The 27607-nt window shown below is 43.0% G+C and overlaps 3 protein-coding genes across 14 annotated transcripts; 2 read left to right on the plus strand and 1 right to left on the minus strand.

Moving 5' to 3' along the window:
- Positions 1-298: 298 nt before the first annotated feature.
- On the minus strand, positions 299-25855 carry LOC111079189 (leupaxin). Of its 8 annotated transcripts, none has more exons than XM_022374248.2 (9): positions 23777-23925; positions 20544-20776; positions 11362-11534; positions 11056-11287; positions 10844-10985; positions 10681-10772; positions 10457-10611; positions 3412-4119; positions 299-913 (listed from the first exon to the last, which is right to left on the minus strand). In XM_022374248.2, the coding sequence occupies exons 2-9, from the start codon at positions 20626-20628 to the stop codon at positions 647-649; spliced, it is 1854 nt and encodes a 617-aa protein (XP_022229940.2). In that variant the 5' UTR covers positions 20629-20776; positions 23777-23925; the 3' UTR covers positions 299-646. The 8 variants fall into 8 exon arrangements, with proteins under 8 accessions (XP_022229940.2, XP_022229939.2, XP_022229941.2 ...); XM_022374247.2 differs by having other exon boundaries at positions 20544-20873; XM_022374249.2 differs by lacking the exons at positions 20544-20776; positions 23777-23925 and adding exons at positions 12643-12872; positions 14914-15003.
- LOC111079192 lies at positions 15053-27205 on the plus strand. Of its 5 annotated transcripts, none has more exons than XM_022374255.2 (2): positions 15053-15203; positions 26417-27205. In XM_022374255.2, exons 1-2 carry the CDS (start codon positions 15068-15070, stop codon positions 27151-27153), a joined length of 873 nt encoding a protein of 290 aa, XP_022229947.2. In that variant the 5' UTR covers positions 15053-15067; the 3' UTR covers positions 27154-27205. The 5 variants fall into 5 exon arrangements, with proteins under 5 accessions (XP_022229947.2, XP_022229948.2, XP_022229950.2 ...); XM_022374256.2 differs by lacking the exon at positions 15053-15203 and adding an exon at positions 24179-24306; XM_022374258.2 differs by lacking the exon at positions 15053-15203 and adding an exon at positions 25416-25434.
- On the plus strand, positions 19558-20340 carry LOC111079193 (C-type lectin 37Da). Its single transcript, XM_022374260.2, has 2 exons — positions 19558-19695; positions 19755-20340. Exons 1-2 carry the CDS (start codon positions 19605-19607, stop codon positions 20222-20224), a joined length of 561 nt encoding a protein of 186 aa, XP_022229952.1. The 5' UTR covers positions 19558-19604; the 3' UTR covers positions 20225-20340.
- Positions 27206-27607: the final 402 nt, after the last annotated feature.

The raw sequence follows: 27607 nt of genomic DNA on the forward strand, positions 1-27607 counted from the left end.
TGTCGCATGTACCGTCAGATAGTAGAATGTGTGCCCTCTTTTAAGATCAGTATTAAGATCAGTAGTAGCCGCTTGGCATAAGTCTAGAACACTTCTAAATAATTGTATTACCCTGCTCATCGAAGCAATTGATTGAAATAGCGCTAAGGCAATCCAAATCTAAATTGCCTAAAGCTTCACACTGTTCTCAGTTAAGAAAAAAAGCCTACAAAGACCCGAATTAGAGCTGTTTAGATCCAACAGTAAAGTAGCTGGCATATCCCAAAACTTTAGTGTGCAAATAAAGTAGTACGAGGTTTTCTTAGTTTTCTCATTTATTTATTATCATTTTGTGGTCATTCTGTGTGTTTGTTGAACGAGTAGAAATATCAAAGTGACCGACATAATTGATTGGGATTAGTGCCCGCTGATTGATTACGATTGCAGGGCGATTGCATCGAGTTTCAATCGTCCCTCCAGCTCGGTCTGCGTTAATTAAATTACTAATTTGACTCGGTTATACAAAGCACTTGTAGGTTGGTGTGTGGGCTGTGCATGGGTTGGTTCGGGTTTGGGGTCGTAAATCGTATAAAAAACAGTTTATGTGTGTATGTATATATCCATAGCTATTGTATAGTTTGGCAGCTGCGGTCCGACTGTGCGAATATCAACCGAATATCTTGTCGAAGCAGACGTGGCAGTAGGGCTTGTCCTTCTGCTCCTTGAACGTGCCCTTGTTCAGCTGCTTGAGGCAGAAGGCGCATACGAAGTGCTCTGGGTGGAACTTCTTGAACATGGCCGTGATGCAGCGTCCGGTGATGGGCTTCGAGCAGCCGGCGCACAGGGATCCCCTCTTGGCATGGTAGTGCGTCTCGCAGTATGGCAGTCCCTCGTGGTCAAAGAACGATCCGCCCTGGAAGGGTTGTCGACAGTCCTGCAAGAAAATGCCAGAAAAATTTGGTTAGGCTTCGGACAAACAGAAGCTGCGCCATCAAAACAAAACTACAATCTACTGGCACTTCGTGAGAGGATGAGCACATGATTATGGGGATTATGATGTATGATGGGGTTGGACGACGGAGGAGCCTTTTTGAATGATCTATTATGGGCCAAGTGGCGGTGCAGACGACGTAGGAGGCTAATTACGACTATAAATTAGTTGGCATATAGCATGACCGACCACCACGAGCAAGCCGGTCGAGCTGTATGTCCATATAATATTTTCTGCATGAATCTTTACGCCTGGCATGAAAAACCTAATTACAATTTATTCAGAAAAGAAAAGTGCCAAAGTAAAACACTCTCGAATGGACAGCACTCGTACCCTGCCTGATCCCTGGCCCTGGTATCCCTGGATCCACTGTGCACGGTGGATGGCTAATTGGAAACAAAATAAAGTGAACAGCACTAGAAAACAAGACAGCATGAAATTTAAATACATATGTTAAATATATGTACATAACCCATATACATACATAGTATGAGATCTCTGAGTCCGACATTTGTTTAATTTTCTTTGGCTTTTGGAAAAACATTTGAACAACAGCAACAGCAAAAACAACAACAGGAGTCTTAAGACAATAACATTTTGCGCACGCTTTTGGCCAACTTCCAAGGAAAAAATAGGAAGACTGAGAACAAAAGAACCCATTCTGATGCCGATTCCAAATCCGATTCAGTCGGATAGATGGGAGGACATTGGAGAGCGCTTCGGTAGCTATTTTCGTGTTCCACTGCTCTCTGCACAAATCAATCAAATTTCCATAAACAACAGGTGCAAGCGTTTCCTTTGAGGCATTTCATAAATGTGCTCTGTGGGTTATTTGAAAAGTGGGCCATAGAGCGAAACCAACAATCAACATCAAATATAAGCCAAAAATACACAAATATTCAGTTCATTTCGTTCATTCAATGGTGGATTTCTATAATATTCCTAACGATTGCAGTTCTGAATGGCTATTTTTGGAAAATATTTAAAACATCTTTTTGCACTCCAGCGCTCAAGAATTGACGAGTCCGTCCGTGTTTAGTTCTGGCCAATCAATTCGATTAACACCCCGAGATTCCCATTACTTATATCGGGGCCATAAACAGAGCGAATCGTTTCGCCTATACTTATAGTAGACAGGGATCGGGTGGGATCCGGCCGAGCGCCGAGTACTAGAAGCTAGAATGATACTGGTACGTAAGCAGCGAAAATAGTTTCCACAAGTAATTTATTCCCCTGGGCTTCCGCTGGGGAGATCGCTGACCAGACGATCCAAATCTACGAATGTACATGCATACATATACGGCATACAATATTGTAATTTGTTTAACAAGAGCAACAGAGCAACACAACAACAGAACAACAACTGAGGCGACAGGCAGACACATGTCAAGGTCAAAACAGGCTGACCCTGACCTTGGCACGAGGTCCGCCTGTCGTCTGTGTGGGAGGAGGAGCAGCAGGAGGAGGTGGGCGTCGTAGCATGCGCCTTGAAAAACAGAAAACGCTTTTCAACTCTCCCCTGCTCGCCCCTTTCCAACATTCTTTGCCGTTTTTTCTGTGCTTTTTGTATGTTTTAATATGTAATTATTTAAATTTTATTTACAAAAACAAATTACAATATTGTTGCTCATCTTCATAAATGATTAAATTTAAAATGTACCTAAAGACTTAAGCCTACCAAAATTTCATAGAAAAGTTCAACAAGTCAAGAGGGGGGAGGAGGCCAGGGTCAGGGGCAATCAGAGACCATCATAGAGGGTGACTACTGTATCCGTGTGTATACATTTATCCAGCGGCACCTGCTGTGGCAGCGGGCCAGCTTGGAGAGGCATACAGAAACAGATACAGTTATAGGGGACAGGTCAGGGGCTTGTTGGTTGCTGCTGCCTCGTTGAATGTTGGATGTTGCCAATGCTGTGGTGCTGTGGGGCTGTGGTTCTGATTCTGGTTGTGGTTGCAGTTGCTCCTAGACCCGCAACCCGAAAATAGACAGAGACGGACGGCAGGCAGCTGCTGCCCCAGCGGGGATGTTGGTGATAGTAAAAAGCGAGCGGCCACAAAAAGTGGCACGCAGCTCGCGCATACTCGTACAAAAATGTATCTGTATCTGGCTCTGGGTCTATTTTTGTTGGCTGCTGAACTTCAACAACAGTTTCTTGCTTCTTGCTTCTTGTTGATTTGTGTGTGTGTTTGTGTGTGTGTATCTGGCTCCCTATTCCTCCTCATCCACGCCCACGCACTCTGGACACACGGGCTTGCCCTCCATGGCATAGAAGGACTTGCCGCGCACAGCCTTCTTGCAGTCCTGGATAATGGATCATGATGGATAGTGGAACAATGACGGATGATCGTGCGAATGCGGAATAATTAAATTAATATGTACTCGTAAGTATGTGAATATATTGGGACAGGCAGCAAGGATCCATGGCTGCAGAACTTACCCGGCAGACAAAGCAGTCTGGATGCCACTGCGAATTTAAAGCCGAGATGTAGTTCTCCATAATGGCCCGGTTGCAGCCGTTGCACTTGGGGGCAAACATCTCGAAGTAGTCGTTGCGGCAGTAGGGCTTGCCGTCGCGCTCGTGGAAGCCTTCCTCGCCGAACTGCTGGCCGCACTGGGCGCAGAAGAAGTGCTCCGTGTGCCAGGTTTTGTCCAGGGCTGTGACGCACTTGTCCAGAATGGCGCCGTTGCAGTAGGCGCAGCGCGGGCTGAACAGGTTGTGGTAGTCCGTCTCGCAGTAGGGGAAGCCGTCGCGCTCGAAGAAGTTGCGGGTGCCCAGCTCCTGGCTGCAGTGGTTGCACGTGAAGTGCTCCGGGTGCCAGGTCTTGCCGAGGGCGGTGATCACCTGACCGACGATCGGCTTCTCGCAGGCGTTGCAGCAGCCCTTCTGCACTGTGTTGACTCCTTGGCGACTCATGTTGGCCTGTAGGTTCCCTAGCATAGAATCCAGCTGGTCCTCGCGACTGTCCTCGACGATGGTCGTCTCCTCGATGGTCTGCGTGAGATGTGCCTGCTGGCTGCCCTTGTTTGGTCTGGCGTAGTCCGTTACCGTCTGGTGCTGCACCGTCGATGTGTGCTGCTGCTGACTTGAGTTCGGGTATTGTCCGCTGGCGCCGTTCGTTCCGTTGCTGCTTCCGTTGCTGCTGACCTGTGGGGGCAGGAAGAATGGACAAATGATTAGTATCTTTGCATCTCTGCATGAACAGACAGACGGTATCCTGGGCCTATCCGTCGCCGTGCGTCGCCCTTCTTACTCGTGCGTCGATGTGCCTGCCTCGACTGAATCAAATCTTGTGCGAGCGCTAACACAAAAACTTTTGCTTTTAGCCGCCGCCACAAAAAAATATCAGAAATAATTCTTCTCTTCCTCTTTCCATAGATTCTCCTGCCTGATTTCTTTACATGAGTATGAGCATGGGTGTGTGTGTGTGGACCTCGTTGCGCACGACGCTCTCCTCATATGAAAAGCATTTTTCTTGCACGTTGACGTAGTTTTCATTCCGTTCATTGCCAAAAATACGAATGCTTGGTGGCGGGGGGTCTTGGGTCGTTTTGGCTGGGTGGCGGGGGAGTTGCCACCCATCTGTATATCTGTGTGTCTGTCTCTATGTGTGCGGGTGTATGGATCTTGTCTGTCGTTGTGCGAGTTTCCATTTCAATGTTCATTTTTCTTTCATAAACTTTGCATTTTCATTTAGTGTGTTGTTGGTGTCGCCTCGCTGCTGCCTCTTCTTAACTACATAAGTAGACGCCTAATTGAGCGTCTTCTGCTTTTGACAGGGACAGATCAGGCCGCGCAGGGCAGATTGGGCGCTCTCAAGGGATAGTGATCGATCAGTTCCACAAATGTTGGGATCGTAAACTCTAAAATAATAAATTTCCTTATCTAATAGCAAAATTAGTGCCACAGCTTTTGGACTGATGGCACTTTAGAGATGGGTACCAAACTTATTTATCGTTTTTATAACCGTACTCGAAGAGTGGATGTGTGTAACCTGCGTTAGAAGGAATATATCCATGTCTGTCTGTCTGTGCGTCCGTCTTGTTTGACGCCTTGTTCTCAGATACTATAAGAGCTAAAGCAACCAAATTTTGTTTTAAGACTCATGTGATAGCAGTGTGGCAGCTACATTTTTGAAGATACGAGAAAACGCAGTATCGTAGAGAATGACCATATCAATCAGATGGCCGAATCTGGATCAGATCAGATAATTGTTATAGCCAGAATGAAGAAATTCATGTTCAGCTGCTAAACCCAGCCCCTGCAGCGCTGCATCGCTACTCATTCTCTTTCTCGCTCTCAAACTCTGCCTCGTTGAATGTGTCCCCCTAGCAGAGGAGATGTAGAATCTACACTGTAAATGTAGATGTGGATGACAGTTGTAGCTCAGATATGTATTTATGTATACACAGACTAGGTGCGGATATAAAAGTAGAGTCGCGGACACAGAAGCGACTTTGCTTGACTATATTTTTCCAATGTGAATCACAATGAACCTCTATGTAGAGTTAGCTATCAAACGCATCGGATCCATCACTCAAACAAAGGTTGCTCAACTTGTTGGAAAACTATTTATTTGGCCAGTGGGCTTTTGGATCATATCTGCTCTTTGGAAGGAGCAAACATACCCGGGTTCCAGGGCTACCTCACAGGGTATGCTCACCATCTGAATCGTGTGAATGAGGAGTCACATGTTCCCAGTCACAACATTTCTTCTCGTTTCTAATTTTATATCTGTCTTTCCCCTTAGGTAAGTCTTGAAGTGTAGTGGATCAAATCATTAGCAGCATGATTTTTCTTAAATGTTAGATACATGTTCGCGCGTAAAAAAAACATATTATTTTCTTTTTTAGGTCAAAGAATCCCACCCAAGAATTGTATTTTTTCTACTGTACAAATATTTTAAAGATTTTGGAAAACTGTTTTTTTAACTCGTTTTTCAACTCACTACATTTCTCTATCTGTAGAATACACGTAATGGAAGAAGAAATCATGCACAATAATATCCACAATGGCTTTTTTTGGGGCCCAACCCGTAAACAGCCTCGCTCCGCTCTTGTACCGTCGCCAAAGCAATTGCCATTGGGTTTGGCGTTGGCGGGTTTTACTTTTTTCAATATTCTGTTGTTCTATTTTAAGACCTAAATCGTATACAAAATAGAATAGAAGGAGAGGCCGAAATCGTCGCTTGGCGGCTTGGCGGGGACTATAAAAATGAACGCCGACCGGCTGGCCAACAGGATTTCCCCATAAAAAGCGCATGGGCGTGTGCCAGAGCCAAACACGATGGAAGCGGTAAACACTCGCTAGAGGGTAGAGAGTAGAGGGTGGAAGGTGGATGGGGCGGAAGGATGGCATGAAGGAGCCAAAGAGGAAATCTCGATCAATGTGGAACGGACAGAAGCAAAGGGTAAATGCAGATTCGGGCACTGCCAGCAGATGATGATGATGATGGCAATGAAAGAGCCAACAAAAATATTGAAAATCCAATATATTTTTGTATACAAATACACACACACGCAGGTCCGCTCATGTGTATGTATGCATATGTAGATCGCATAATTATATGGATATTTGGTTATAGAAAAAGATACCTATTCAAAAATAGCCATGCAAATGATTTGCAATGAAAAACTAAAGCAAGAAGGCGCTGTGGAAAATGTGTGTGTTGACAGCGGCCGGGAAGAGGTGGTGGTGGGACATGCGGGGGCGGGGGCGGGGGCAGGAGGAAGTGCGGCCGACTAACTGTCCGTTTGTGTCTGACCAAAGTTGTGTGTGGGCGACCCCTCCACCCACCACCCAGCACTCCGCAACGGAACCAAACGGACCACGAGAAAATCCAACGAGGAAAATGTACACGGGCCGTGTGCAATATTGTTTATATCCGAATATATTTTTATGTTTTCCTTGTTCTTTTTTGCGCTTTCCACACACATACAGACATAGAGGGAGATGGAGGGAAAGGCTATTTCATTTTCATATTTATCATATCAACAAAAGTCACGGACACGCCTTGCCTTGTCCTTCCCTCTCCCCACACTCCGTGGGGCCGTGAGGCAGAAAATTGAAAATGATATTAAATAATTAACAGACACGACCTCCACTACATACATATGTACATATACATATCTGTCCATATACTCCTATGAAGAAACATATATGTACATATGTACATACATACATATGCATCTTCTCTCGTCAATGACATTGAATTGCAATTTACTCGGATCCACAGATCACAGATCCCCCTGCCCATGCCCCATGCCCCATCCCCCACCAGACACATTCACTCGCCACAATCGGTGTCTGCTTGCTTGCAGCCAACATTCTGATAATTCTGTTGCTGCGCGGCATCGCATCGATTGCCAAAATAATGAAGAATATATGTACACATATTTTTCACTTAGTAATTAATTATAATTGAATGCGGTTCAAATAACTGAGCGACAAAGTGATAATTTCCTCTGCATTCCTCTCGTAAAGTGCCTACAAGGCACACACTTAGGTCGAGGGAATCAAATCAAATGGCCTGAAGGTTTTCACCATTTGGCGCGACTTGGAATGTTAAGTACCTTTAAAGGCCTTTTCTGACCATAAGAGTATACTCTTCAGGGTATAATATGTACATTTTCACAGAGTATACCCTTGAAGAGTACAAAATCGTTCGTCTAGTCTGTGCCAGTTATATACTTTCACGGATGGACCTGAAGTATCTTCCAATCGATATTAATTGAGTAAAATAACTTTAGAAACAAAACAAGAATCAATATATATGAGCTCGGATACTCGTATATGTGTACAAAAGTATTGATAACTTTAAAGCATCGGAGATACATTCTTTTGTGGGATGCAAACATCCATTTAACATTATTATACCCTCTGAAAGGGTATCATTATCTAGTTCTATTAAAAGACACCACTTTGAGTGTCAAATAAACCACAAGCCATTTGACATTTTAAATATTATGAAAATCAACATAAAATAAAGCATTTTTCATAAATCAAATGGTATTCTACGGCGGTCCAGAATCTTTCAAATATGTACGTTTGGTATGACAATTTAGCTAGTACGATACAGACACAGCAAAAGATGTACAGCACAGCATGCAGGAAGAATCGAAGTGCTTTGGAACTGTGAATAAAAATCCTTGGACTTCGGTTTGCTAGGGCTACGAGTATATAGTATAAGAGTGAAAGTGTACCCCAAAAAGTAAATGTTGTTATACTCTTGTTAAGGGTAAATAAATCTCCATCAACATAAAAGGTATATACTAAATTTATATCGGAGAACCTTTATGAAATGATCCACCCCACTCCAGCCTTGACCCAAAAATTGCAACATTTTAAAAGGAAAGGAGCAAGCTGACAGCAGTAAAAATATATTTTTAAAAATCAAAGTAAAAACAACAGGAAAACGTCTGAATAAAATTCAAAAGACATCTGTTACGATACATCATCTTCAAGATGTTGTGTACAAGATGTGTTCTTCAAACGCATGTGGAAGTACAACAAGAAAATATTCAAATCCAAGTGAAGGCGAAACTGTATATCTTTTGGATACACATATTTGAAGAAGTGCAATGCAGAAATAATAAGGCGAATGTTTGTTTACTCGATGGCTCCCACGATTTGATTGATGGGTTAATGGGAAATGAAAATGAGATACACTGTATAAACAAGCGGGAACGATGGGATTCCGCTACAAGATATATTTTATGTTTGCTATTGATGCACGCAAAACCCCCGTCGATACATGGCCACCTGTGCTATTATCCATTGTGATTCAGTCTGTGGATCTGTACAGAAAGTACTTAAAGATATGGAAAGTGGGAACGTTAAAGAAGGATATTTCTCTGATTCAAGGACTCAACTGTTCATGAAAAAGTCCACTATTTAGTGGTACATTCAACAATATAGCATATAATATAGTAATATTGTAGCGCCGTGTGCAATAAATCGATCAAGTCTGACAATCATTTCAGCCCGTATAAATGTTGGCCATCACAATAGTCAGACTTCATTAGCCAGATCAATTTATGTATCCCATAAAACGTAGACCAGATCCACATACTATGTGCCTTTGCATATCATGCTCGCATCATGTCAAAGTCAAGAACTATGTATCTGCCGATGGCATGATGTGTAGATGAGGTGGGGTCCGACTAAGGGCGCTTGAATGGGATTAGGTTGGGTCGGAGGGTCCCGCGGTGTCTATTGGGTCGATGTCCATCGCTTTGTTGGCCTGCGTCACACGAGTTGCGATGATAAATCTGTTCAGTTTATGGTTTTTATTACCGCCAACAGAACATTAGGTTGTTGTGGGCTAAAAATATCTAATATCTATCTACCTATCCGACGGCGAAAGAGTTGGTTGAAGAGGAGCAGAGTCTCCTCCGTCTTCCTCACTGGCCATATGAAATTTGTTTTGACGCTGTTCAAAGTGAGCGGAACACTCCGACAGGTGAAAAAAGTGAAAACATTTGTTCGGTCTGCAACAAACTAATTTCAAATTAATTTCAAAATACTTGTATTTAGCTTTGGGATACTAAATAAATTCGTTCGTTATTTCAAATTATTGAAATATATGTATATGTTTTCTAAATTTATTCTATGTAATAGACTGTCTCTACATTTGATATAAACTTGTGCTCTTATCTACTGGATACTCGCAACACGCTTCGATCAGATCACATCTATAGCAAACAAAAACATGAAATGTGATTTATCTTTCTTCCAGTGTGTCTTAGCAGTAGAGGGTGGGGTTTTCTCTGTTGATTCTCCCTCCACCAGCCAATAGTTTACTCATATTCCTCACTGAAAGGGCATTTAACGTAGTTGTGGTTGTGTTCTTCAATTCTTAAAAGAGAGATTACTATGCATTCCAACTAGATTGTTTACTCCACTGTTCATCAGCTATGTCTAAGATTAAGTTCATCTTGTATCACATTCCACGCTTGTTCCTGTCCGTCATTCGTTTTGTCGTTTGTCCAATTTCGCATTCCCCCAGTCAGTTTTCCTTTATTCTTATCTTATTCTTATCTCATCACAATTGTACTCTTTCTGTGGTTATATAGTCATTGTCTCATTGGTGGTTTCCAAATATCTTTTAATGTGGAATGCGTACTCTGTTTATACCCGTACTCGAAGAGTTATGGGGTATATTGTATTTGTGGTAAAAGGTGATGTGTGCAACGCAGAGAACGAAACTCTTCCGACCCCATAAAGTATATGCATATACATATTCTTAGTCAGCATCAATAGCGGAGTCGATATAGCCATAGAGATAGAGATTCTTTCTATCGACAATGCAGTGCTCATTGCATTTAATTCCTAATCACAAATATGACCATACTATTTATGTACATTATTTATTCCTCTGTTAGTTTCAATTGTAAATGCCAGTCCCATGATAATCTCGCACAAAAACTCTACCCCGCCAACAATCACGCTCCCACTGGCTTGTCTCCAGTGGCCGATCACTCACCTTGAAGTCGGAAAGCGAGGCCATCAGGTCGTCCAGTTCCTTGGTGGCTTGCGACGTATATGCCTGGTGCTGATGCTGGTGTTGGGGCCCTGGAGCGACATTGTTCTGCGTATACGAATCTTTCTGCTGCACAATCTGCTCCTCCAGCGAGCCAACTGCAAACACAAGAGAACACACATCAGCAAGGTAAAGATTGAAAGTCTGTGGGATTACAATGTAAATACCTGGACCATCGGGTCCTGTCAGCTTCTCCGTCTTTGTTTCGCGCACTGTGATGGTGACATGGCGTCCGGGCGTTGGGGATTTGTGTCCAGATCTGCGTGTCAATACGAGTAAAGAAAAATCGAGTTAATGTCTGTTTGTTCTGCTATGGTCTGATCCGCTTACCCGTTGGGCACGGCGTAGATGTGGGCGTTGTCCAGCTCGTTGAGCAGGCTGTCCATGGTGGGGCGCTCCTCGACTGTGGCATAGTTGTTGTAGGTGTTGTACTTCGAGACTGGCGTGCTGTAGTTGACTGGCACATCAATTTCTGAGAAGGATGCAAGGACACAAGGATTATATATTGCCTTTGGAGGAGTGTAAGTTGTTTCGTGTCTCACCCTTCAGTCCCTTGTCGACTCCGCCGTTGTTGTATCGGGCATTCTGCAGATCCTGCAGCAGCGAGTCCAGCTCCGACAATCCCGAGCTGTTCTGCCCCACCGCCGTGGCTGCGGGCTTGCGTGGCAGGGAGCCACCGCCCTGGCTCGAGTAGCCGTTGCTCGGAATGGAGGAGGAGCCATTGAAGTCGCCTGCCGTTGGGGAGCGCGTCTCTACGCTGTAGTGATCCTGGTACTGAAAAAAGTTAGCGACGGTTAGAGACGTGGCTTTACTTGAATGGAGTGGCTTTACTTCTCCGATGTACTCACCACCTGCGGTTGGGCCTTGCCCCTGAGGCTCCCATAGCCTGGTGTATTGTCCACAAACTGCTGCTGTTGCTGCTGCTGATGCTGCTTCGGCTGCACGGTTCCATACTGCGGCTGAGGCTGTTGGGATTGGGGTTGGCCCGGAACACTGTTCTGCAGATCGGCTAGGAGAGCATCTGCAAAGAGGAAAAGAACTTTGAAATTGGTCGTGGGAAAAGAGAGAAAGGTCTTAGGCTACCAAGATTGTCGTAATCGCCATAGTTGGCCATGGCCCGTATGAAATTGTTCTTTTTCCGGAAACTTTCGTAACTTATATTTAACTTCCCAATTCCGATTTCAAGCACCTGGCACTGCACCTCTGACGCATAGGTCTCAGATAACTGAGCGGAGAATCCATTCACTCGGCTGCCATTGCTGCCTGGCAGTATCTTCGGACAAAAGTTTCTTATCAGAACCGTTCCGTTCCGTTTTATTTGTTTTCTTTTTCTTGGCTACGAGATACGATAATTCGCTGAAAACTTGAGACCTTTCCACAGCTCTTGCCTGTGGTGTGTGTCTTGGCTAATGGCGGGGAATGGTTGGTCACTGAAAGCTTGCCTCCTAAATGCCGCAGACACATGGTCGCAGATACGATCGCTCCTTGCAGCAGCTATGGGCAGGCTTTTTAAATTTGAGAGCAGTCCAAGAACAAAAACACTTATTAACGAAAATAGAGACGATCATCACTGTGACGCGTCATGGACACGACATGTATGTTGTTTTTTTTCCAAAACTCGAGCACTTTTACCGCATTTTCTTGTGCGTCTCGAGTCAAGCATCACTGTGGGAGCGCTGGCAGCGAGGATGTACCCACCGCCGCCCTACAGTAAATATGTCAAATATTTTTTTCAAAAAAATTTCTTCAACGGAAAGATCTGCCAATAACCCTAACAATTATTTAAGTGTGTATTCTAGCAGAATAAAACACAGAGCAATTTCTATTCAAGTCTTCTTTTTCTCGATGATTGCTAATTGATAGCGTACTTAAGCTAGAGAGCCGTGAGCTCGTGAGCCGTGAGTGTATAATGGTTATAGTATTCGAAAGCATGTCATATTGTGTATAGTTAAAAAAGGAAAAATTATTTTTCCTTGCTGCAGTTTCTTGAACTTGACCTCACGGCTAATGGGGAGCTCACCCCCGCAAAAGAGCAGGATTGACTTTATCATTAACCCTACATTAACACCCACAATATATAATCCACACTCGAATGGAACAAGCAGTCACGTCACGAGCGTCAAACTTACCCAAACGTCTCTCAAACGCGCCCACTTTAAAGCAGTCGTTGAGGGGCGTACTGTGGAACGACGATGATATCAGTTTGGCAGGCATTTCTGAGAGGGGCCCAGGAGGAACACAGAAACACAGTTAACAATCAAATATGGCCAGAATCGAAGATGTTGAAATATTTCTCTCGTTTGATTGTCACTTTGTTGCCTTTGCAGTATGCTAAATTCCGCTTAGGAGCACTGGACCACTATAAGCGGTATGCGTTTAGTCACAGCACAACAGAAACAGAAACAGAAAAAGCAGCAACAACGCGAAAGTTCAGTTGCCAACTGAGCAAATTTAATCACTGAAAACTCAATCAACCCGGGGACCAGAGTGGGACCAGAGTCGGACCAAGCCAAACAAAGTCAAACCGAAAAGACACCCACACTGCAGCCCAAAAACTAGCCAAAGATAGAGACAGCAAGAGACAGATGTCCCTGTCTACACACAATATTTGTTTGATTCAGTTTTCGTGGGCCGAACTTGTCGAACGGGCTAAAAGTCGCACCAAGTCTAGAAATATCGCGATATCTACACGATGCCATAATACTACGAGCTTGTATGCGCATGGGTATGGGTATGGATATGGGGGTATGTGTGTTCCTTAAAGTTGCTATACACATATTTGATCAAATTAATGTTGTTTGCATTCTTTTCGCTTATAATTTGGCTAAGAACGGGAAAATGGCTGAGGAAGTGGCGGCAAATGGCTATGAAACATGAACATGTTGTTTGCGGATAGGGTATAGGAAATCATACAAGTAGGAGAGGATAGCATAGGATAGGATATACCCTTCCAATGCAATGCTGAGAAAGAAACATTAATGACTCTATAAAAGCTGTACAGCTATTTATATATGTTGGCTGTTGTCTTAATGTTTATGTTTAAGTAACTTGGATGATAGCTTCCACAAACTGTCATGGATAGCTGTCACCTTGAGGTAGCTGTCATCTCATCGCACTCCGACATTTCCATTTGACCCACCCACAAGAGCAAAGACAACAAAACCACTATCCACTAGCAGGGGTAAGGGAGGGGAAACATGACAGCAAACGATTAAGACATCAAAGTCCACAAATAAATCTAACAGAATTCCTAAGGTTGAAAAGTTGATGGTCCTGTCCAGAGGCAGCACACAACAGCACACCTGTAGGCCAAACAATGAGAGGGATAGAGAGAGGGATGGGATCTGTCTCTATGGAGAGTGAGACTAAACATATTTCCCGCTCGCTCAAATTAAATGAAACGATTTTGAGTTATATAAAGGAAAATAAGGTGTGACGCGATTTATATTATTTTTGGCAGCCACATTTATAACGAATATAATAAAAGCATCCAAAGTGGAGGAACAGGGTGTCTCCGGGCGGGATGGTATGGGGCTTATTGGGAAGCGAGATCGAGCAATTTATTTCGCAATATGCTTATAAATAGTACCAAATGGAAGATCGAACATGTGGTTGACGGGGAAATCATTCATTCCGCCATATGTGGGTCTGTACGACGGGCAGTCGGTTCCCAGATGGTTTTCTGTTCTCTGGGATGTGTCTGGGAAGGGGGTCTAAAAATAGGACAGGGCAGGGTTATCAGAACGTCACGCATCAGTGGGTCAACGGTGATGACGAAGAAGAAGACGGGTGGCCAAGAGCGGAATAACGTACGTACATACATATGTACATATATATTGATGTACAATATTTACATACATATGTGCATACATATATGTGATGGAAATGGCCGATTCGCTGGGCAATGTAGCTGAATTTAAAAGACACTCGGAATATTATTTATTATTTATATGGAATGCAATGAAACGAACGCAATTAAAATCAATTGAAAGCGATGGCCTGGGGGAGTTTCACTCAATCAAGGGGGAGACAGAGGGACCAGAGCTACAGAGCACATGACATACAGCAGCTGTTGAGATGGCAATGACAGCTTGCTTGCACAATGCTGCAGCAAGAGAGAGGAAACAACTACTACATGCACAATGCTGTGTGAAGAGAGAGATGTGGGTGCAGGGAGAGCGTGGGTGAGAGAGCAGTTGAATCAATGTTGTTGGTCTGCTTCTTCTCGCTTCCACACATGTTACACACGCTCCGGCCACGACTCTCTTCTGTGCATTTCTGTGTTACTGTGTATTAGAGCGGCTCCTTTTCTTTGGCACTTTCGTTTTCATTTGCTTTCGGTTTCTGTTTCTGCTTCGGTTTGCTACCGCTGTTGTTTTAATTTCTGATCGATTGCGTACGGTTTAATTCAACTCTTGCACTCTCAGACACACGCACACTCAGACACTCGCGGGTCTCATTCGCGGACTCTCGAGTCAAAGCAAAGTCGCTCGGCAAAATCTTGAAAGCAACTGAACAAACTGTAAAAACGACGGCCGACAACAAACGGCACCGATGCTGAATTACTCAAAGCATAGCCAAGCCAACTCAAACGGAAAACTCACTCGCGTCGCGTCGCGTGTCTATGTAGTCGAGTGTCTCGACCCGAGCGATACCTGGTACTCAAAGGAGGCCATTGTGGATACTCTGGGTATGTACTTTCTGGATGTACAGGGTTTTATATGGAGGAAAGGGCATTCTCCACAACTATTCTGACATGTACGCAGTATCCAAAATACATTAAGGTTTGAGCAGAAGTGCCAGCCTCGCCTGGGAACCTGTTTTCCTGATTCTGGTTGTAATAATGACCCGATATCGATGACAGTACTATTCTACAATTCTATTCTATATTTCTACAAAATCGAATCCCCCGTATATGCAAATTGTGGATGCCAAGCAACACTTGATCTAATCGGATGTCATAGGACCTATAGATATAACTCTCAGGTCTCTTGGGAACAATTTCTTCGGTATTACATTCCATATACCCTTGATTTTTACGAGTATAAAAACACCTTGCAGCTTACGCAGCAACGAACAAAATAAGCCACAGAGATCTTTCTCTCTCTCTCTCTTTGTCTCATTTTCACTCTGATCTTTTGGTGTTTTGAGTGGTTTTTTTTTGGTAGATGAATCACTTGACTTTGAAACGAAAACTAAAATTAGTAAAACAACAAAAACAAAACAGAAAATGAACAAATTGAAATTGCTTTTATTTAATCTGTTTTGTTTTGATCGCTATTTGACTGTCTTGGATCTTTTGGATCAAAGGTTAACTGCATACATAGAATCCACAGGTCCGATACCACAAAGGTGGAGAGATAATCAAAAAGAAAAGGCCGAAGGCCCCCGACCTGTGTCAACCTGTGTCAGAACTGGTTCTGCATTACCAATAAGCTTTTAACGTGTTTTTTGTGCTGTTTGGACTTCCGCACTGGAACTATAAGACCCCTAATTTATGGGATCATATCACCCATCAATATCAATCTAATCAATCAATGGTGGCTCAGATGCCGATGCCCGCAGGCGATCACCACAGCAATTATTGTAGCATATCGTTCGTAATCCCCCTATACAGGTGCACATACTCGTTCGTATATACTGAATCATGATACAGTGCGTTACGAGACCATCAGACCAACAGATCGGATTCAAATAAAACCTTCCATGAAGAAATACTAAAAAATATATAATAAATAGAAAGTTTTTATTGAAAAAAATTTACTTAGTATTGGCTTGGATTGAATTATAAAATGTTCAAGAAGATAAATGTTTAGATATCGATACGTTAAATTGCAATAGTGATTGAATATAGATTTATAGTCAAAATAACCCAACGAAATATGGTCGACGAAAAATACGCATTTTAGTGAGAGAGTATTGGAGAGATAGAGAGCCACACTGAGTTTTCTATTTTCAATCGCATTCACATTATGAAGTACACAAATTATTGAATTATCAAATCGAATTATTTGTAAATGATGTTTCATATTTAATTATGTAGTACCAATGAACAGATGTGTATTCATACTGAAATCTCAGTGTATATTTAACATCATTTTACTAATGCTTTATATTATTTCGGGGGATTTTCCTGTCTTACACTTTTGAAACGCGCTATCTATACATTATAGGTACATAAATATATATATGCATATCCATACATACAAACAATGTGTACGCATACAGAGTATACAAACAAAGTATCGTGTCTGGCAATAAATAGAACAGTCTTCGAATGAAAACCACTAACGCCCACCGCCAATAATTGGTTATTCTGTCGCCTCAATGGGAACAATGATCTAATGAATGAGTCGCGTAGTAAGGCCGTCGACTACCAGATACCAGATAGTAATACGAGTGAGTCCCACACCTCCACACCCAACAGCAGACTCCGCTTACCGATTTTCATTTCAATTTATTCACTTTTCTTGCTGTCAGCAGCAGGTCACTCGTTTCTGCTGCAGGTGAGAGATACGATACGATGAAGACCGCACGGCGTCGCAGTGCACACTGAATTGGAAGTATTCAAATGAAGCTCCGACACCTGGAGAATCGACTTGGCATGCAATCGAGGTGCTGCTCGTCTTTGGGTAATTAATAGAACTCCCAACAAAATGTAAACTAAATGCTGCAAAGCGTGTGGGCCAACAGTGGCACATGAATTTCATGGGCGAGCCTCGCCTCTCGATGATGGAAAACTTCGGGTAACCGAAATTTATTTACCCTTCTAATGGGAGAAGAAAAGAAATGGGATCGCTGTAAAATATACAACGAATGGGCCACATTCCTTTCGTACTTAGAGCCAATAAAATCATCCAGGAATGTAAAATGTGCTGCTAAGAGTCTCTCGACGCCCCCGCTCTCCCGCTCAGCAAGAATAACGGCCAGCAAAGTAAGGTAGAAAGTAAAGTAAGGCATGGCATAGTAAACTGTGAACAACTTCGTAGTCAATTTATACTCGACCAAAATACACTGAGAATAATCTTACGATCAAACAAATACCAAAACCTTTAAAAAATAGAGAGACGAACGTTGCTTTTCGTACCTGCTAGCATAACCAGGAAGGTAGGCTATCCCAGGCAGACAGGGAGCGGATGATGTGCATCTTTTGTGTTAAAATTACGTCACCCCTATGTGTGTATGTGAGTCTTTTCTTGTTTACATAGCCGACGCGTTGGGTGTTTTGCTGTTAACTTTAATAGAGATTGCCTCTGTAATGCCTCTCAATTTTCGTGTATTTCTGTACTCTCTAGATTTTCTTATACTCGTATTCCGATTGGTTTTAAACACCTTAAACACCCTTTTCAGAGTATGTTTCTGGAAAATTTAGTATGAGATTTGAGGACCAAGGATTCTTCCATCACATCAAGGCATGCAACGCCTTTATAACGGCGAAAGTCAGACAAAAGTATAAAGTACATGTCTCCGTTTTGCAGCAACATTGCCCATTTTTTGATTTTTATTTTTTTTATTACATTTTGATGGAGATTTGGAATACATATGCTTATGTGTTTGGGGCACGCCCCGAAATGGGGAATTTAATACGAGTTGTGGCCAAAACCCCAAAAGTATGCCCCAAATATTTTCACAAATGCCACAATTTATTTTGCATTTTAATCAAAACGGTCTCATAATGTGCTGTCCCAGGGCCGATGTTCGGCAACAACCGTTTTAATCGCAAAATCTCTTGAGCTTTATTTCAAGTTACGCATATTTCAAGACTCAGATTGCTTTTCAAGAACTCCATAACCCTCCAATATCCTCACAGACCCCTTGCTTTTCACACTCTGTTTAAAAGACCTGCCTTCAAAGGAACAAACTCCCCGAGTACTCATATATACGGATGATATAATCCGATCACACTCGACACTCGTGGCTCTCTTAAGAGAACTATCCAGACAATCTTATTCTCTTGATCGATGCCTCTGCCCTCCCATGCGTCATATACTAAAATCCGAACCTCTGATTAGCACACCCTTGGCAAATAAAATTTAAAATTAAATTAAAATTAGATACTACCGCTTATCGGTGCCCGTGATTTAATTCTCCCCAATACTTGCTGATTGCATAATTTCTACTGAACTCGACTAATTCGTATTCAGCTATCTGAACTTTCTTTGTTCCATGCAGCGATACGAAACCCGAAATTGCATCAAACAAAAGAAAGACAATGAGTGTGGTGAAATGTTTAGCAATTGTAATTTTAACGAGAAGGAACGTGCGAGTCGCTTCTGGGGACGCGACTCTACTTATACCCGTACTCAGTCAGTATATACATTTTTGAGCATATGATTTTTTAGAATATTAGAATTTTAAAAAAAATGTTACATTTTACATTTTTTTGCTACATCTGTTATCTACATCTACAAATATTATGTATATTCTACATCATACATGTAGATTATACATGAACCATTTAGATTCTACATCTCCTCCGCTAGGGGTTGCTCGCGCACTGAACGCGTCATAGTGTGCGAGCGAGAAGGAAAATGAGTTGCGTTGTTGTTGTCAGGAGGGGGCAGGGGAAGCAACTGAAAATTAATTTCTTCATTCTGGCTATAATTATGATCTGATCTGATTCAGATTCGGCAGTCTGGTAGATATGGGCATTCTCTACGATACTGCGATTTTAGTTTTAGCGTATCTTTAAAAATGTGCCTGGCACAGATTTTCGTCTTTTGTGAGGGCGGAAGGGGGCGGGGCGAAATTTTGAAATACACTTGTGGAGTGCAGTGGAATATCACATGAGTCTGGAAACCAAATTTGGTTGCCCTAGCTCTTATAGTCTCTGAGATCTAGGCGCTCAACAGGACGGACAGACGGACAGACAGACATAGCTATATCGACTCGGCTATTGATGCTGATCAAGAATATATATACTTTATGGGGTCGGAAACGTTTCCTTCTCTGCGTTGCACACATCCACTTTTACCAAAAATCTAATATACCCCTTAACTCTTTTTTGAGTACGGGTATAAAAACAGACATTCAACAGAAATTCTTGCACGTAGCCCTCAAGTCACAGTCGGAGCGGTCAGTGGGCAGAGAAATGCTGAAGTATACGGTTCTATTCCTCGTTTTGGTATCCAGCGCAAAGGAGGGCTGGGGCCACGAGGAGTTCACCATTGAAATAAATGACGGTAAGGCTCCAATGTCAAGTCCAGAATCCGATGGAAGTAACGAGATTCTGTGGGAACAGGTAATCACATCGGAGTTGTCCTGAAATCGGAACCATTCACCAAAATCAACGATGGATACTACTTCTTTGGGAGGGAGAGAGTGAACTGGTACGTGGCCTACGAGAAATGCCGGGAGCTGGACGCCGAATTGGTTACGTTCGAGACAGACGGGGAATTCGATGCCATTGCCCGGTATCTAAAGGCTAATGCAGATCGCGAAAACTACTGGACGTCTGGGAACGATCTGGGCTGCACGGGAACCCACAAATGGTTCACCAATGGCCAGAGGATCAACAGTCTGAGATGGGCTCACGACCAACCCGACAACGCGGGGAACAGGGAGCATTGCATTCATTTGGGCTACGTATATAAGGACTCCCAGGCCTTCGAACTGAACGATCGTCCTTGCGCCGGCGACGGAAACAGTCTTTTCAGGTTTGTATGTGAAGCTCCCAAACTTAAGACAATATCGATTGTTGTGTGGAAATAGATCGGAATAGTTTTGGTTTAGTAAAATTCGATAGTTATATACTTAATAAACGGGAGATCTTTTGTACACTTGATCTTAATTGCAATATGGTCATAAATTAAATTTTTTGCTATAAATCAAACATTTGCTCGTTGCGAATGGTCTTCTTTCGTGTCATTCGTGTACCTCTATTACGTTGATAGATCGTGGAAAAAGGATTACTGGCTTGAAGCCACCACCAACCTCGGTCGGAGGTCATCTGAAGGAGCCAATACCATGTGAATCGATAACCGATCTCTGCTAAAGGACTTGAATGGGGAATACTAAGATGGATACTTACAACCAGGCAGGATGCCTTTGCTCCGAGCTGTGCGATATGGCTGTCGCGCTCCTGGGTCAATTTTTCCGTACATTGTTCTATCCATTGTTTCGATGGAGGCATTCACTTTCTGCTCACTTTGTTCTTTGGGGAAGTCAATAAATAACCAAGGAACTGTCTAATGACATTTTTATTTTGTATCTGATGTTTGTGTTTCTTTTATTTTTGTTGCTTTTGTGGCTGGCTACCGGCAGCTAAAAGTTTCATTTGAATTATTTATAAGCGCATTTTTATTTTTGGCCTTTCGGGGCTCGACGACGGATTTGTAGTTTTGTTTGCATTGAGTTTTTCCTGTCAGTGTGGATTTTGTGGATGTTGTCGATGTCGTTGTCGTTGTCTACAGAGCTTTGCCCCCGAGTCAAACTAAAGAAAGCGACTTCATGCTCAAACCAATGGTTGTCTAGGGAATATGGTGCATTTGAGATAATGACGCGATCGATGAAGAGATATTTTGGATAGAAAAACATTGAAGTTGATTGCCAATTAATCCACGGAGAGCAATTTGAGATCAGAAGAACTCAATCAGTGAATGATTTGAGATGAAGGGAATATCTCTTCAGCTGAAGATTGTGATGGGGATCCCTTAGACCAATATATCACAGAAATCACTAAACTGGATCCAGAGGAGTGAATTCTCTTTATCTTTGCGATCACCAGATCAAAAGCCAGATAGCATGATCTATAAATCCGTTCAACTAAAGAAGAAAGAGAGAAGGTGCGTGCGTGGGTGATTCTCAATAGATGATCTATGGATCCAACGGAATTTACGATCAACTGCAGATACATACGTATACATACTAAATCTATGCCCAGATCAAGTTGAGCGCCAAACGATCCATAAAGACAGATTTATGGAATCATAAAAATACCCAAACGAACGTGCAGGCCACACATTTTGTTTCGTTTCGCATTTGTTTCAAACAAAACACACAGAGACGACACATTGGAAAAGGTAAAAAATAATAAACATAAATTCTAAAACTAAAAACAAAGCAACACCAAAAATACACCCAACGGGTTGGGAAGGGAAGGGAAAGGCAGGAAAGAAAAGAAAAAGGAAAGGATAGGAAAGGGAGGGGAAGGGAAATCAAGGTTGCCAAATTACGTCAACACCAATGATTGGCAACTAAAAATATACCCAAAACCAAAAACAAACAAAAAACAACTACAATTTCTAGCAAATCAAAGGCGACGTCTCGGTCGTCGTCGTTTTTGGATCTCTTCTCTGGCATGAGAACGAGTCCGTGACTAACGAAGGGAGACCCAATCTAGGGAAAATGGGGGAAAATTAATTGAAAATGCCGCAACAGATTTCCGCAGAGCCTTGCCAAAAAGGAAAGAAAGGTGAAAGAAGCCTTCGAAACTCACTTTCCACGTTCCAGGCCATTTTATAAACAAATAAGTTTCCTTCTGACCGACAGACCGACAGACAGACCGACCGAAAGCACACCTGGGGGGAGCGGGAGGCATTACATTACTCCGTGCGGATATATGATGGGCATTGACGTTCGTTGGCAATTTTTTCGGCAAACGGTCTGGGGTCTGCCTTCTACTACGAGTATTTTTAAAAGTCAAAGGCACGAAAGGAAATTCCACGAGATCGGTGCGATCTCAATATAAATATTTTATTAGCAAGTAGATAAAATGTGTGCGTGAATGCGGCTTTCGTGTGTTGACCTTGCTGAAGGCGCAAGAAGGTGAGAAGAACAGAGAGCGTGGGGAACAAAAACGGAACTGAGTACACACCGAGAGATCTTTGGGCAGATATTTGAACTGATCTTTGGATATCTTTGGCCTTTCTGTTGATAAACTTGGCCAATTTATGGCAACGCATTGGCCCTGGAAAACCCCTTCGGGAGTCTCGCTTCGTGATAAGATTTGGAGACTATGCGTCACAGCCCTAAAATGTGTATCGTTTGGCAGGTATTGGTATTGTGGTATTGATTGGTAAGGAAACTATGTACTCAAGTCCAGCATTTAACGAGGAGTTAAATGCACTTTGCAGTGAACTACAAGGAATTGAAAATATATGAGAGATGTTCGTGATCATTATCCAGTAGAAAGAAACAACAGAAAGAAACACTAATTGAAATTGAATGGCTTAGAGATAAGAATCATTGTGTTAAATGTGCCTGAGAGCGATCAAGAGAGATGGAGGGAATGGGAATAGGAACCTGCTAAGCAGCAATCGAAATTCGAACAGCGATGAACTCATTGCACTAAGAACAAGCAGCAGTGCTAAGTAGTACGAGATTAGGCGTGGACAGAGATGAGAGATGAGCTTAAAATGGAAACGTTCGACAGATCAGCGATCAGAGAGGATCGGCGTAATGAAAGGGCAGGGCAGGCCGAAGGGGATCTCATAAGTGCATTCGATTGAACACCACAACGGCAACGAAATGTTTATTTGTGAGCACTTTGTCAGGCGGTTGGGCTTACATCATTCTCCAGCATTTCCATTTGCTTTCGTAACCCGAGATACTTTTGTAATGTTCCCCCTTTGAAACGAGGGGAAGTCGTAGCATCGCTACACCCTCCCTCCCCGATACACTGCTCTGTTTCTTTCGAGTGCATAAAATATGTGAAATATGTCATAATTTTAATAGATTAAGTGGGCACAATTTAATTGGTTTTGTTGTTGATTTTGGTGGTGGTATTTGGTGTTTCGTTCGGAGCATTTCCCCTCCAGAAATACCCAAAACAAATTTCCATCCCAACGCCTACGATCTAATCCGTTTGGTCGGTCCCCCCATAAAATTAATGACGGCAACCAAGCCTCTATGCGCTGCCACATGGGGGCAAATACCTCATCTATCTAGATGTCTTTTAGCTTTCTAATTGGATCCATAATTAGTGCAAATTAAGATGTTTTGAGGAAAACATTGTCCACTCTTATACGACCGACGGATCCGTTAATCTGAACAAATCCCAAGTCCCCAATGCGATTCACATTACCTTTGGACCTAATTTGATTTATCTAGATTTTAGCTACTGGAGACATTCCCCGCTTATCTATTATCTCTTGTCTTTGCTTTTCGGTTTTTTATCTGCTTTTTGTCAGATTTCTTGCTTTTCTGCTCTGCTGTTTTTCTCCGAGCAAAGTAAACAATTTCCCACGCTACCACCTGCCGCAATATCACAAACCAAGTTGCGATGATTTTTCATCTATTTTTTTTTATATTTTTTTGTTTTACTTCTTCACGCGTATTTGAACATTGATCACTGGACTTATTGACAGCGTTAGCTGGTTTTTATTGAATTCGCTTTTTTTTCGGCTTCTGTACTCCCATACTCCCGATCTTCCGATTGCACTTTTTCCACACTTTACAATGCACTTTGACAGTTTGTTGTCTCCAATATTTTGCTAGAATCGACGACACGCGCGCGCGTCGCGCTCTCTATTGAGTTAAAGGCGTCGCGAGCGACTGAAAACGAAATGGGACCCGACCCCATCAATTGGGAGCGGAGCTCCATTAGAAATAGTCCGCTCTCTGAGAGCCCCACCATAGAGAGAGAGAGAGAGAGGGAGAGGTAAACAATCTGCTGGCGCTGTGAGAGCCAGCCGATTTTCGTTTTGCCTGTGGCAGCCGAAGCATCGACCAGACCGCAAGTGGGAGTCACACGGAAAAGGAAACCAAAGCGGAGACAAAGATTGTCGTACGTTTGTTGTTTGTGCGTGTACACAGTGTGCCAAGAGTGATTTGGAAAGAAAGCTACCTTCCGCGTAAGTCAAATCATTTTAGCGATGAGCTCGAAATATTGCATTAGCGGAGCTAACAGTGTATGGACTGCGGTTTCTGGGTGATTCCATTAAATATCGTCTTTTGTACCAATGTGTTGCTGCACTCCAACGAACGCCAACGACCCTTAAATCCAGACATAACCGATCTGATCTCAAAAAATCATCCCAGACAGCTGCACAGTCAACAGCTCTTACAGTGCACACACGCAACACGAACAGACCCTGGTCTGTTGCTTGCGTGTCGAGTGGGTAGGCTCCATCAATGAAGTGGGCGCGCACTCACTAATGGCTGCAAAATTGATGCAATGTAATTGTGGCACAAGACCGAAAAGAAGAGGAGCAATCAGTTTCCTGTATGGGAATGGTATGATGGTGATGGTATTCTGCACTCGTTCGTTAATTGATTATTTTTCATTGGATGCCGACCCACTGTGCGTAGGTGGATTGTCGGTCAGCTGGAATTTTGGAGTTGCATTCGCGTGTTTTTGTGTGACCTGGCCTTTCTTTACTTTACTCATTTCTCAAGAATGTCTGATCAGCCAGAAACAAGCTTGCACACACACAACGACTGGAAAACAGCGAAGAATTGTGTCATAATGAAAATAAAGTAAGCTTCCAGATACACTTATGAGACGACAACCTTTTTTTTGCTGATGATGACTAAAAGTCGTTCCAGAGAATCGAAATGGAAGGAGAGAAAACAAAACAAAACAAAACAAATAAGAACAGAAAACCAGAAAGTTGGATGTTCGCCCAGATCATTAACAATCCAAGGGTTCGGTTCGCGTTCGGGAATCGGGAAGAACCACACCCTCGCATACTGGAAAGTGACGACGAGACGATATCGGTCTATTTGCTATATTCAGGAATGAACAGAGCAAGGAATGCAAATCTTAAACAAGCAATGCGCCTAGTACATGTGAATAAGAAAAAAAAAAAGTCTGATTGGTAATCACTTGGGTTGATTAGCAAGATAAGAATCCAATCTCCGAAATTATTCATCGCCACTTGGCGGCCGTTTTCGTTGCCTGGCACCAGCCTGGAATGCTAATTAACTCTCCGCCACGCAACTTAACTGACCTTGAGCTGCAGCATAAGTTTGTGGTTTGGGTACGTATGCTATGCACTGCTGGGCTGGGGGGAAAAGTGGTTTCACTCACCTAAGTCATCCATTGTGTTTGCTAGTGTGTGTGTGTGCTGTTCCAATTTCCAATTGGGATGGGGATGTCACCGCACAGTTGACTCAAGGAGGAATGGAATTGGGCACCAGCAGACGAGTACCTAATTGATTTTGATTGATGGTGGAGAAAATTTTAATCCACGCAAACACTTTTTATTTGCACCTCTGCCGTCGCGACTCGTGGAGTTTGAGCTCTTCTCTTGGATAAGTGAGTTTCGGTTCGAGACGAGTTTATATGAATCACAATTTTGAAAATGAAATTTCCAATTCGATATTTCCCAATTGCGGACAAACGGTATGGGATTTTCCCCAATTGAGCACAAACGGTATGGGATTTTTCCCAATTGTGCATAAACGGTATTGGAATTATACAAATCCAATTGGAGCTCACTTTTTGACGAATAAATGAGCGGCCATAAACATAAACCATCATATATGCAGAGATGGGGGCCAGCTGATTTAACGATACTATCGCGAACCGAACATATTCTGATAGTTCGCACTCGTATTACACAGCACTACTCTGCAATACCGCCACTAGAAAGTAACTGAAATTGCGGCGACAGCTCCCAGAGGTCTTCAGCTCTATTTCAACCAGAAATTATTAAACGCATAAAACTAGAATGCGTGAGAATACGTGTGCACGCAATTTATATTCAAATACGCTGTAACCTCAGGAGCCGAAGACCTCTGGGAGATGTCGCTTCGGATTCGATTGACCTGGCACAACGATACATTCGTGCTAGTGTTGTTTTTTTTTAGCTATTCTTATATCCTATATGTCTACATGATTCTATATCTCACTCTCCCTGCATGCTTTTCACATAAAGTTTTTTTTACTGGTCTCAATTGAAGAGTGAAATTTTTGCATTATGTACCACCATTACCACTAATAGTCCAATTCCATTTCAGAAGAGCCTAAGATGAACCTCTTGCAACTCAACGACGACTGTTTGGACAACATTTTACTTCATTTTGGATTCGACGAGCTACTGCCGCTTTTTAGTGAAGTCCACACACGTTTCGATGAGGCCATTGAACGGCAACTGCACCGATTTCGGGACTTGGAGTTCACTATGCGGCACCCTCCTCCCTTTCAAGAGGAGTTGTTGCTTTTACTAGGTCGCCATTTGAAGAGCCTGCACATAACCGTGGGCTACTCGACCAGCGACAAAGATATCCTTCGATATCTCAATCCCCTGTGCCAGGGGGCGTCGGAGACTCTCCGCCTACGTGCCCTTAAATTGGACCATGCCAAGTGGTCGCCCGATATCGTGAATGCTGTCTGTAAGGTTGCACGCTCCCTACTCTTCTTGGACATGCGTCACTGTGATGTGCGGGATTATCAGATAACACGGCTCTTGGAATCGGCGGATAAGATGGAGGCTCTTGCTCTGCTGCATGTGCACAATCAGACGGGAGAATCTTATCTGCAATACAATATACTCAGCAAGGTGCCAGCCTTAAAACTCATCCACATAACGATTCTCGGAATATTGCCGTTTTCACCTGAGGAGCTGTCCCAGCAGTGCCCGCGCCTCAGCTTTTTGATTAGCGACTTGATCAACAGGGAATTCAAAATATACGGACCAACAGCTTACCTACAAAACTACTATAAATATTACCATGAATATTTCAAGACCCACTGAATGTTACAACCAAAAAATGTTAAATGATCTCAAAATAAATCCGTAAAAATAACCGAAAATATGTATTCAGTTCATGCTGAACCAGTTCGCATGTAATATCTTATATCATATCTTATCATATCTTCATTTCGTATTTGCAGGAATCGACCTTCGATTTGCCAAATTCTGACTTTACCACCATTGGTGTTGCCAGCTCATTCGCCTCTTCTTGTCCTCATCTTTGGCATCACTTCCAATCCTGACCAGGTCTCCGTAATCTGGAGCGACGGATTGAGCCCGGCTGGCACGGTGAACATTGTGGAGGAGCTGCCCACATTGATTAAGTTCAGGTTCAGCAGCTTCAAGTACAGGGCATTGTTAAAACGATCCGATTTCTCCGTTTTCACTGTGACCAGGTGCACCAAAAGGTCAAGAGTCTATCCTGAGACGCGTATGTCGGCCAAGTGGACGAACC

Source organism: Drosophila obscura, unplaced genomic scaffold, assembly GCF_018151105.1.
Source record: "Drosophila obscura isolate BZ-5 IFL unplaced genomic scaffold, ASM1815110v1 contig_46, whole genome shotgun sequence".
NCBI classification, from domain to species: domain Eukaryota; kingdom Metazoa; phylum Arthropoda; class Insecta; order Diptera; family Drosophilidae; genus Drosophila; species Drosophila obscura.